The sequence below is a fragment of the Emydura macquarii genome, unplaced genomic scaffold (genome assembly GCF_026122565.2).
Source record: "Emydura macquarii macquarii isolate MOO-44397 ecotype Brisbane River unplaced genomic scaffold, CSIRO-AGI_Emac_v2 contig_3328, whole genome shotgun sequence".
NCBI classification, from domain to species: Eukaryota; Metazoa; Chordata; order Testudines; family Chelidae; genus Emydura; species Emydura macquarii.
The window spans coordinates 6,347,745-6,360,253 of record NW_027133465.1 but is presented as its reverse complement, the minus strand read 5'-3'; the positions used below and the strand labels follow the sequence as shown (position 1 = coordinate 6,360,253).

Sequence of the window (12,509 nt, the reverse complement as noted above, 5' to 3'; positions counted from 1 at the left end):
GTCTTACGATTTTTAAGCCAGCCTTGTGATCTTTGGGGGCCTGACTCATGGTTTATGAATGGTTGGAGTTGGCAGTACTGGTAATGGGGCTAGCAAGGTTTCACCTGCATGTCACAGGTTCAAATCCAGCCAGGGTTATGAGGTTGGTCCCTGCAGTCAGAGCTGCGGTTTTGTATCATCCCAGATACACAAAAAGGTATCATAAGAAAAATCTCTTCTCTGTTTCCTGCTTCCTTTCAGTAGAGGGTTAAAGTTTAGCAGCTTGTCACATTGCCCCAACTAGTTCAAAATAATTGAACACATCAAGGTGACAAACTATTCTGGAAACAGGGTCCTGAAGCTCTGCTGCTGCAGACTTGATCAAGTACCCGAGAGGAAGAAAATCTAGCTAGCTTCCAGAGCGGCATGTGTGAACCATTGCCCCAGGTGCTGGCTATATAAAATCAATGCAAAAGTCACTGATCTGTTTGTTCTGTGAATTACAGAGGAGCTGACGCCGACAGTCAGCCTGCCTGTTGATGAGCAGAACTCCCCCTGCACCAGTACGCTGCAGAGCAAAGACCAAGTGCATAACCATGGCTAAGGCTCTGGAGTGCGAGGCAGGAGATCTGGGGGCAATTTCCAGCACCTGGGGTGGGTCACCTCTCACCTCACTGCCTCAGCTCTCCATTTCTAGATCAGAGCCAATACTCTCTTTGTCCATCGTATCTAGCCGAGTGTAAACTCTTTGCAGATGACACTAAGCTAGGGGGAGTAGTAGATACCCTGGAAGGTAGGGATAGGATACAGAAGGACCTAAACAAACTGGAGGATTGGGCCAAAAGAAATCTGATGAGGTTCAACAAGGACAAGTGCAGAGTTCTGCACCTAGGACGGAAGAATCCCATGCACAGCTACAGACTGGGGACGGATGAGCTAAGCAGCAGTTCTGCAGAAAAGGACCTGGGGGTAACAGTGGATAAGAAGCTGGATATGAGTCAGCAGTGTGCCCTGGTTGCCAAGAAGGCTAATAGCATATTGGGCTGCATTAGGAGGAGCATTGCCAGCAGATCACGGAAAGTGATCATTCCCCTCTATTCGGCACTGGTGAGGCCGCATTTGGAGTATCGTGTCCAGTTTTGGGCCCCCCATTACAAAAAGGATGTGGAGAAGTTAGAGAGAGTCCAGCGGAGGGCAACAAAAATGATTAGGGGGCTGGAGCACAGGACTTATGAGGAGAGGCTAAGGGAACTGGGCTTGTTTAGTCTGCAAAAGAGAAGAGTGAGGGGGATTTGATAGCAGCCTTTAACTACCTGAAAGGGGGTTCCAGAGAGGATGGAGCTAGGCTGTTCTCGGTGGTGGCAGATGACAGAACAAGGAGCAACGGTCTCAAGTTGCAGTTGGGGAGGTCTAGGTTGGACATTAGGAAAAAGTTTTTCACTAGGAGGGTGGTGAAGCACTGGAATGGGTTACCTAGGGAGGTGGTGGAATCTCCATCCTTAGAAGTTTTTAAGCTGAGGCTTGACAAAGCCCTGGCTGGGATTATTTAGCTGAGGTTAGTTCTGCTCTGAGCAGGGGGTTGGACTAGACACCTCCTGAGGTCTCTTCCAACTCTATGATTCTATGATTCTATTCTATGATTCTTTGGGGAGGGATTCTCTCTGACCATGTCTTTACACGGTGCCCCCAGGGGCAGCTGTAACCCAGACAGGAGATAACACCAACCATGTGATCATGGCAATACCTTGGCACCGACGGCCCAGCAAGGCCAGCCCACATTTGCCTTGGACGAACTCCACCTGGATCTGTGTCCCAGAAGGAACGGGCCGGGGAAAGCTGCTGCAGAATAAAGCCAGTGCAATGTGGAGGAGAATGTGATGCTGAGCAGAAGGGCTGACTGGTTTCATTGCTCCGCCGGCTGTCAGGACATTAGTCATTTAAAGCAAATAAAACCCGCTGGTTAATTGGCCGGATGTGAAGGAAAATGCTCAGCTGATGGGTACTTGGAGGTAATTTAGTGCTGCTCATAGGTATCAATCAGGTCAGATGGCAGCGCCGGGAACTGCAGTGAGCTTGGCCGTTCCTCGGGAGCGGGGAGATCTGGAGCAGTGAGAGGCAGGCTCCCCCAGGCGGATCAATCTGGCTGTGGCGTGTGCATGCTTTCTGTCACCAGTCTGCTTCCCCGCCCGCTCAGTCGGCATTTCAGCAGACTCCCCCGCTTGTACAACGGGCGCCCAGCCAGGGGCCGCTCTGCCTTTTATCAACCGCTCATGCTGTGTCCTCCTTGCACCTCTCTTGCTCTTCGTCATGTCTTCCCGCAAGCCATCCATCGAACTGGGCACTGCTTCTCCCTACTTCAGCTTCCTTCTCCCCCTGCTAACAGGTTGCCACGGAGTGTGGGGGTCTCCCGCGATAAATGGATCTGCCAGCCGCTGGGCAAAGAGCTGTACGGGCTGACTTGGGCCCGGGCACTGTCTGGCATTGGGCTTTCAGAAGGAGCCTTGAACCCCTGTCAAAGGGGAATTGTTTTGGGGGATGCGCCCAGTCAGCGTTCGGGCATCTGCTCTCCTCTGGCTCCTGACCACAACCAAGCAGGGTGTACGGACTTCTGGCTCGCTCCTAGCTAGAGGAGGATGTCAGGCCTGATCCTCTCAGGTGCTGAGAACCTCTGGGCTGGGGGCCGTAGGCTCCCACTGCGGTCAGTGGGAGTGGAAGGTATTCAGCCGTCTGGACGATCCAGCCCGAAGGGACGAAGTGGAGATTACGAGGCCTGACTCTCCTCCTACTTGCTCTGTTTTACACCCATGTCGTTCCAGCGACAGAGGAAGCTCAAGCCGTACAGTGGAGCCCTTGAACAGAGCATAAACTAAAACAGGCTTAGTTCAGGCTGGCTGATGGATTGGGATCGTGCATGCAGTGGAAGGGGAGGATAGGGTGAGCTTGATGACAGATTTAAAATACAAAAGAAGAACTGACATTGCTGTTAAAATATATATAACAAAATTACCAATGCCCCTTTAAGAGGCGGGGTGGAGCTAAGATGGAGGGAATTAAAATGCAAAGGCAAAACCCTGCTGGAGAGGGGTAAGCCAGTGGTTTTCAACCTGTGGTCTGCGGACCCCACGGACTATGTCTAAGGGGTCCATGAAAGGTTGTCGTTACCATAGAGCTGTGGTTTTCAACGTTCGGTCCATGGACCGGAGGGTCTGTGGACTATCTCTAAGATTTCCAAAGTGCTCTGCGCCTCCATTTGAAATATTTCAGGGGTCCATAAATGAAAAAAGGTTGAAAACCACGGTGCTAAGCAAATGAAAACTGGCTGGCTGGGAAGCACAGTCGCAGCCTGTAAACAAAACTATGGAGGGATTTGGAAGTAGCCGGAGTTAGAGAAGAAGTGGTGCAGAACAGCAGCTTTAGGAGCCGGCTGGCAGGCATTTTCACAGTGCATCTGGGCTCCAGAATAAGCAAAGGGGAAGAAAATTTGATGAAGTTCTTGGGAGAAAAGCAGATGGAAACCTTGAGCATTCAGGCCTCCCACAGAAGCTCCCCGAATGGTCCCCTCATTCTCTTAATAGCTTGTGGCAAACAATCTGCCAAGCACCCTAGCCATGAGCGAGCCAGAGGCTCGCTGCTTGTAGCATGAAATGCTTTGGGAGTGAAGCAGTGGATCTAGCACGAGAGGCAGAGCCTGGATTGGCTGAACCTGAGTATGAAGGAGATCCTCCAGCTGAGGATGAGAAAAGAGATGGGGAACAGAGCGGGGAACGGGGGAAGCCATTGCACAGATGCTTTCAGAGGGGCTGTGAGTACTGGCGCCCGTGAGTTTAAACAGAGAGGCCAGGCCGGGGGATCGAGCAGAGCTGGTGTTCAGAACTAACACACATCGCTCAGACTCGGCTTGCCAGAGGACCGCCACTAAGTGAATTGTTCCAAGGGTTAATGATACTCAATTTAAAAAGGTGCACTATGTTTCTAGTCTGAAATGATCTAGCTTCTGGATAATTTATCTGGATCTTATTATGCTTGTTGATTGCTAGGTTTAAAAGCCCTTTCCTGTCTGAAATCTTCTCCCCAGATAGGTAGCTATAAACCATGATCAAGGCCTTTCCCCAGCGCCCTAAATAACCTTCTCTTTGACAAGCTAAATAGACCGAGCAATCTAAATTTGTTGCAAACAATTGCTTTACTCTCGAACAACAGCTTGTTTTATTCAGAGAACTGAAATACCGAGAACTTAGAGATCCTGAAATAAAAGCCTTTGTGGTAGCAAGCCCTGTCAACTGCTTTATGTTTTGCTAAAGCAAATATAATCTTGTTTCTTAATAGTTATCATTTGATCCTTTTCAGCAGAGTTATGTTTAAATCCCCAAAAGGGAATAATCTAGAGCTGAGGATAAAAAATTCAAGGAAGGTCTTTAACTTTCCTGGTCAGGTAGCTAGGGATGAATCACATTTCACAGCTGACCTCTAAGAACTTTGAGGATGCTCTCTAGAAGATTATCTGATACTTGAACTGACAACCAGTTCTACCACCTCTAGACACCGGTTAAAATTTTTTCCTATTTCTTCTGTAACACCATCCCCGGCTGGGTGAATTACACTTCTCCTCTAGTCTGCACAGTATCTCTACATTGACAGCTTCAGCGATGCCCCTTGGCTTAATTCACCATGGAAACCTCAGATGTCTGGGTCTGTATGTAGCACAAAAATAGTATTTTACTTGTTCATGGAGCGGTGAGATCACTCCCTTTGCCTGGAAACGTTACTGAAATAGAGACAAGACACGGGAAACTGACTGGCTTAAATCCTTTATTTTCATTAGCAGCCAGCCAGTTAAAGCATATCCATAATTAGGTTAGGGTGACCGCTAAACTATTGGCACTGAAGTCTTGAGGATGATGCATTGTGGGTATGCAAATCAACAAGAAGAGCACTGGCAGACAAATAGATGGCGGCAGAACCAGGTAATTACCAAGGCTCAAAACAAGAGACCGACATGTTGCAAGTTAACAAAAACGGGGCTGTGATCTTGTCTACATAAACCTCCCAACTTAAGCAAGGTCAGATTCACTGCGAGTGCCAGCAAGGCAAACCACAGCTGCTGTAGGAAGTGGCATGGCTGAGTCAGGACTGCTCATGCCAGGGAGATGGCAGATTATAAATACCTACAGAGACACTGAATTGATGCTGCATGGGGCACTTGGCATCTGTAGGCACTGTCCTGCAGACGAGCCATAAAACAAGAAGCCCTAACTAACCATGGTCATTTGAGATCCTACACCTCATTTCATGTGAGTAGGGGAATCTCCATTCTTAGAGGTTTCTGAGGCCTGGCTTGACAAAGCCCTGGCTGGGATGATTTAGTTGGGGTTGGTCCTGCTTTGAGCAAAGGGTTGGACTAGATGATTTCCTGAGGTCCCTTCCGACCCTCATCTTTTAACCCTGGCTGGCCAATTTCACGCTCTGCTAGTTACCGTTTTCTTCTTTAAAACTTTTTCTGTAGTTTTAGTTGGATACAGTGGTTCCCCCCCAACTTCCTGAACTAAGCTGTTATGTTATGTTACTGTATTTTACCCCTGAGGTGGCAGCATTTCAAGTTGGGGTTTAAGTGATGTCTGTTATATTGGGATCCTTATTCTGCAGCGTGAATGCTTTATGCGCCATTCTAGGAATCCCAGATCACATGGGGACTATTGCCATGATGTGTGTGTTTAAAGAGACGTTGTACTGCGTGCAGGCTTGGCGTCCAGCCGACTGAAATGCAAAAAGAAAAAAGCGAGTGTAACACTTTCTGAAGCTGAACCTTGGATTCCTGCAGCCGCTGCCTTTATCCAGAGCTTCTTAGAGGATGGATAAACCCTGATGTAGGTTTCCTACCACTGGGAGATAGAGACTGGTACAGCAGAGATGCTGGCACCCCCAATAAAGCTGTGTGGTACCCAGGGCCAGCGGGTTATCCATCAGGAGCAACTGGATGGTCTGTATGGAATCAGGGGCAATGACAGGACTGTGTGAAGAAACTTGAACATTGACGGCCAGCACCGAGAGGGGTTACTGGTGGGCGCGCTTTTCTGAGTGCCAACAAGAAATCTCTCCTGTATAGCTAGTAAGGGAATAAAGTATTGCCTCCGAGGAATGAAAGGCCGGTGGACCAATCAGGGGGAAGAAGGATGGAGGGAAAAAATACTGTTCGAGCAGGCAGGGGTGAAATCAGGGAGGACAAAGCACAATTGGAGTTGCAGCCAACAAGGGACGTGAAGGGTAACAAGAAGGGCTTCTACAGGTATGTTAGTAACAAGAAGGAGGTCATGGAACCTGTGGGCCCCTTACTGAATGGGGGAGGCAACCTACCTAGTGACAGATGATGTGGAAAGAGCTGAAATACTCAATGCTTTTTTTGCCTCTGTCTTCACAGACAAGCTCCCAGACTGCTGCACTGAGCAACACAGAATGGGGAGGAGGTGAGCAGCTCCCAGTGGTGAAAGAACAGTTTCAGGATTATTTAGAGAGGCAGGACATGCACAAGTCCATGGGGCTGGATGCAATGCGTCCAAGGGTGCTGAGGGAGTTGGCTGATGTGATTGAAGAGCGATTGACCATTATCTTTGAAACTCGTGGCAATTGGGGGACGTCCTGGATGATTGGAAAAAGGCAAATTTAGTGCCCATCTTCAAGAAAGGGAAGGCGGAGGAGCCGGGAACTACAAACCAGTCAGCCTCACCTCAGTCCCTGGAAAAATCATGGAGCAGGTCCTCAAAGAATCCATTTTGAAGCACTTGGAGTAGAGGAAGGTGATTGGGAACAATCAGCCTGGATTCACCAAGGGCAAGTCATGCCTGAGCAACCTGATTGCCTTCTATGATGAGATGACCGACTCTGTGGATGTGGGGAAAGTGGTGGACGTGATATACCTTGACTATTGTGAAAAGAACATTGGACTGGAGGAAGCAGCTGAAGAAACGCCGAGGGACAAAGTCTGTTCTCAGTTCCAGCTGAGGCATCTCCTTGAGGGAGTGGGCGAGGCAGGAAGAACTGGGGAGAAAAAGGGGGACAGGGACGGGGAAGAATCCCGGGAAAGAGGGAACAGAGAAGGAGGGGAGAGAGAGATTGAATTTCGTATGCAAGGGCTGCACTCAGCTACTGCCCGCATGCACGCGGCTCTCGTTAGCTGCTTCTCCAGCTGCTCGAGGGACAATGGCGAGGAGGAGGATATCACACTCCTCTCAGCAGCTTGCAACAGCAATTGGGAAAATCCAGAGAATCCATGGCAGTGGCGTAAATGCAGCTCTTGCATACGGACGTCAATTTCTCTCTCTCCCTCCTTCCCCATTTCCTCCTTTCCAGGATCCTTCCCATCTCTATCCCCCTCCAAACCACACCGTTTGGATTGCAAGTTTGGGGGTGTTTGAATCCAGGGATCTGGTCCGGCCCGGCTCTATACACCCAGAGATTCGGTCTGGCCCAGCTCTATCTATGTGGTTAGGCCTGTAGAACATGCTCATCGCAATTATATCAGAGCGCTGGTTTTCTTTTTTAGCACCCGCCGTCACAGGCCAGGTGCAGGTGCTGAACAATCACAGAACAAAGAGATGGCCCCTGCCCCTAAGAGTTTACAATCTATGCGCCTACCTTTAACCTTTACTCCCTGACATCACCCCTTTACACTGCTAGACCATGTATGGAACCGAATTCGTGACCACCTAGAACTTCACACCTCAGCATCGCCAGTCACAGCCAGGACAGAGCTTAGATCATTCAGCTCCAAAAGCACAAGCCGCTAACATAAGAGACTCTCCGCTGGCTGTTGGAAACACAGGGCCTGACACCCAGTTCAGCAGTTCTGACTCCACCCAGTAGAAGGCAGTGGCCACACAAACACACTAACTAGTATATCACAACATGAAGCCCGGGAGGCAAATCGTTCGGCAGCTGCAATTCTAAGAACTGCTTTCTCGTCTCCAGCCCCCGGAGCCAACAATAGCAGAGATTAAAATTCATAGGCTCCGTATCAGTGTTGACATTTAACGTGCAGAAAATACCCCGAGTGTGACTGGTTTTAACTGCGTCGCACACACCGCTCAGGAGGAAGGCTGCAGGGCCAAAATGCAGCTTGGATTCCGGCTCCCTCTAATCCCCGGAGAAGAAACACTTTTCCAAGGCTCCGTTTACGGCACTAAGACCAAAGCGCTACTAAACACCACAGGAAATTGGCAGCCTTTGAAAGCCGGCTCTGGGTACATATTGCTTCCCATTGTAAGACTGTAACCGGGGCTAATTATCCACTCCCGCTCACCTTTGTGTGGTGCTAATGCAGCTTTGCATGCCAGCAGCCGTTAGCTCCACCGCACCAAAGAGCCGGCCACCGCAATACCTCCCGACCTCAGGATTTAACTAGGCCAGCCCCTCTCATCATCACTGGTTTCACCAGCCGCGGTTTAACATGCTCCTCACAAACGGCTCTCGCTTTAAGGTCTGGATGGACCTAATCCTTTACCAGACCCGTCGGATCTAACCGCTCTTCCCAGCTTTCTCCCAGCCCAGCGACTGGCTCATCTGATAGGGTCTTTGCTGCAGTGTCTTTAATCGTTAGCACCCAGCCCCTCGATGGGGTGGGGGAACAGTGCAGTCATGGATTTCTCGGGTGACCAAGCCCCTCTTTCCTCTGCAAACTGACCTGAACCCTGCAAAGATTTACTGGGCCATCCCGGTTCGGTTCCGCCCAGGTCCCCATCACACCGCCAGGACCCCCGTGCACGCTCCTGTCAGAAGCCTTGATTAATGCCTGCGGCCCAGCAAGGCATGGAGAGCATGGCATGGGCACGCGGCACTCCCAAGAGGCTCCAGGGAGTCTCCTCTTTCCCGAAATTCGAGACACGTAAAAGAGCAAAGAGCCCCGCTACGGATGAGTGCAGTGAACTCATCCCTGACCCCTTCCTGCTCAGGACCCCTCTGCAATCTTCAGACAGAAACCCTTGGTTCAGGGTTTATTCATCTATACTCAAACAGAGTCCCCTTTGCAGACATGGGTAGAGATTCGGGAAGGCCCTAATGATCTGGCCCCATAACACACACATCAACCGTGAATCCTCACAGCCCCCTCTAGGCAGGAGAGGGAAGGTTACTATCCCCAGCGTAAAGATGGCAGAGAACAGGAGACTCAGAGAGTCTGTCTACATGGGCAGAAAGAACCTTTATTCAGTGGGGTTATCTCAGTCAGCCAAACGTGGCCGGAAACCCTCCTTAACAGCTGTGTAGACACAGTTCAATGCCTTTAAACACCTTCCAAGTCAGTGCTCTGGTTTGGTTGTGGCTCGAACACCCCCAGCTAGTACAATCGAAAGGGCATTAAACCGCGTCTACACAGGTGTCCAGAGAACTGCCCAAGCCCGCTCAGCTGACTCGACTGGAAAAGGCACCTGTTTGCCTGTGTAGACAGGCCAGGGAGGTCAAAGGTCAGTGGTGTGAAGCGCTTGTGGCTCCTAATAAATCACCCTGAACAGACCAGCAAGGGCACGACATCTTTCCGAATCAGCTTGCAAGTGCTTGTCCCGCGAGTGCCGAACGCAAGCCTGGAACTCAGCACCCTGACTTCACACACCTCCTGCTGCATGCCTGCACCAAGCTGCAGTCAGCAGAGAGGAAAAAGATCTAGTGCAGCCCCTCGTCCATCCCCCACTAATGCAGGCGCATGCCCTGCAGAGTGTCCCCGTGTGCTCTGTCCACCCCCAATGGGACCGACTCCACAGACAGGAATTCCACCAGCTCCCTGGAGTTCCTGGGGTGGCCAATCTCACTGCTTCTAACTTACTCATCTTCCCACCCGCCCCGCCATCTGCACTGCCCCACGGGCTGCTTCACGGGACTCCTCTTGGAGTCTACAGGCCAGGGGGACCGAGAGCACACGGGCAGTCTCGCAGGGCTGCCAGGCCACTCTGGAAATGCCGCTGTGCTATCGGCGCGTGCCGGCCTCACTCCGTCTCACCTTGACAAGCAGCTCATAGCGTGGGATCCTCTGCACGGGCTTGATCATCAGGTCCGACAGCGCTTGCTTCTCCTTGTTCTCTCTCATGCTTTGCTGCAGAACAGGGGGAAGGGGGGAGGTTTCTTGTCATAAATGAGACAGAACAGCAGCGTGGTTCACCCCACAACTCATGGGGATCGAACATGGCTGAGAATGTAACAAGAGTCAATAAGTTGTCCACATTAATTTATCCTCGTTAACAACAGCAGTGTTGGAAGGGATATTAAACCTCGCCTTTCAGGGCTTCGCCAATCTCTAACTAGTAGAAACCAGGATGAAAGCTATCACAGGGGGACAGATTCTCCACATCTCCCCACTATCGGGTTCTTACGCTTTCCTCTGAGTATCTGGTTCCGGACACTGTCACTGGAGTGGATGGACCTCAGATCTGATCCAGTTCCTATGGTCTGAGGCTCAGGACCTGCTACGATCAGTCCCAGCCGTGCACAAAAACATAGCTAGGTGGAGACTGAATGAGCACGGTCACTTCCGTGGGGTCAGACTAGTGCCAGCAGCACAGGACTGGGGCGTTGGAGCAGAAGAAGCAGCTGGATGAGAAGAAAGGAAGTTCTTATTCAGACACAAGAGGCAAGATGCTCAGCAGGTGTAAAAGGGTGTCGTAATGATACAGTCAATGGAGTGACACAGATTCACACCAGCTGAGAATCTGGAGTGACACCGATTCACACCAGCTGAGGATCTGGAGTGACACCGATTCACACCAGCTGAGGATCTGGAGTGACACCAATTCACACCAGCTGAGGATCTGGAGTGACACCAATTCACACCAGCTGAGGATCTGGCCCAAATATCTGAAATAAAAGAATCAGGAACGTGGAAAAATCCTGGACAGATAAATGCAAATTTGTGCCCTCCAACGTTTTCTTTCCTACGCCTCCCACCCAAGAATGCTGCATTGTGATGCCCCTTCAGCTCCGGTCAACGGAGGGACAAGTCTGGCTGCTCATCTTTGGACATGCATAAGCAGCACCGACGGAGCTGCAGAACCAAATCAGCTTCTCAGCTGCTCCTGCTGGGATGGCACCTACCTCCAGGAATTTCATAAAGGCCGGCCTGGCTTCCTTGGCTACTCTCACGGCATCCTTGGCATTGAGGAAGTTATCGATGTAGGCAGAATAAATTTTCACCAGGATGTCCTTGGAAAACTGGGGGAGCAAAACAGAGAGAGAGGTCAATGGGGGGGTGTCTTCCAGGATGGGAGAGAGGCTTTTTTTGAGGACGTCAGACAGAGAAAACCAGGGAACAAAACCACATGATCACCCCGGGGGTCAGAGGGTCCGGAAAGGACCAGAGAAGCAGAATTCCGACCTTTGACTGTGCAGAGCCAACTATGCCCCGCTTCACTCAGGCTTCCCATTAGTCAGGTCATCTATTGCATGTCGTCACAGTTTGAATCATAGAAGATGAGGGTCGGCAGGGACCTCAGGGGGTCACCTAGTCCAGCCCCCTGCTCACAGCAGGACCAACCCCCACTAAACCATCCACGCCAGGGCTTTGTCAAGCCAGGCCTTAGAAACCTCTAAGGATGGAGCTTGCACCACCTCCCTAGGTAACCCATTCCAGTGCTTCACCACCCGCCTAGGGAAAAAGCTTTTCCCAATATCCAACCTAGGCTTCCCCCACTTTTGTGCCACAAACAATATGAACATAAAGCTTAATAATAGTAAAGCCAAGTATTCACTGCAGCTGGGAACTGGGGGAGTGTCTGCCCAGGGCCGACTTAGCGCATTTCTTCTGAAGGTCTGGCTTGTTTTCTAAGAGGAAAGGGTAGGCGGCCTTCCTCAACAATAACGCGTGCGCGCGTGTGTGTGTGTGTGTGTGAGAAAACGCAGTTTGGACTAAACCTGAGCCATCTGTGATCACCTCCCCTCATCTAATCTCCAGCTCTTTCCTTAGTGACCTGGGAATTTTCCGCTGCAGGCACCTGGGCTCGCCCTCGGTGAAGCACGGATGTGCAGGGCCTGGCTGCGTGGAAGGCTGGATGACTCGATTTTTCACCCAAGCCTCCTTGCTGGCTGACTCAACAGCCGCTTTGTTGGATCATTTTGGTGTTTGCTGGGTGGATAACGAAAGCATTGTACAGCGCTCTCTCTCTTGCACACGCCTGCGTGCTGAGCCTGGGCCATCCAACCTGGCATCCCCTTGTCTTTCAAAACCTCACCACTTCTATCAGAAGTGGCGCCCGGGGAGAAGGGGGATGTGAGGTCACATGGCCCCCCAGATCTGCTGCTTGGCTTGGACTGAGCCCGCTCAGTAATATTGCAGAAGCCAGTGGCTGCCCACACTCTGCCCGCCCGCTATCGGCGGGCACAGGCCCGCTCTGCCGTCTATTGCCCAAGCTGTCCTGTGTGATCGCAGAATGAAGCGTGGTTCCCGGTTCTGTGTTTGTACTGCCCCTAGCGCCATGGGGTCCTGGTCCGGGCGCTAATCCAGATTGTTAATAATAATACAGGGACTGCGGCACCTGGTCCCGGAGGAAAGGCTGTTG

The 12,509-nt window shown here is 51.0% G+C and overlaps 1 protein-coding gene across 1 annotated transcript in view; it reads right to left on the bottom strand.

The window, feature by feature from the left end:
* Positions 1 to 12,509, bottom strand: part of ARHGEF17 (Rho guanine nucleotide exchange factor 17) — a 222,048-nt gene that overhangs the window by 44,248 nt on the left and 165,291 nt on the right. The window contains exons 4-5 of the mRNA XM_067533255.1: positions 11,050 to 11,166; positions 9,962 to 10,054 (exon numbers count right to left, since the gene is read on the bottom strand). Of these exons, the coding sequence (XP_067389356.1) occupies positions 9,962 to 10,054; positions 11,050 to 11,166 (210 nt within the window). The remainder of the gene's footprint in view (positions 1 to 9,961; positions 10,055 to 11,049; positions 11,167 to 12,509) is intronic.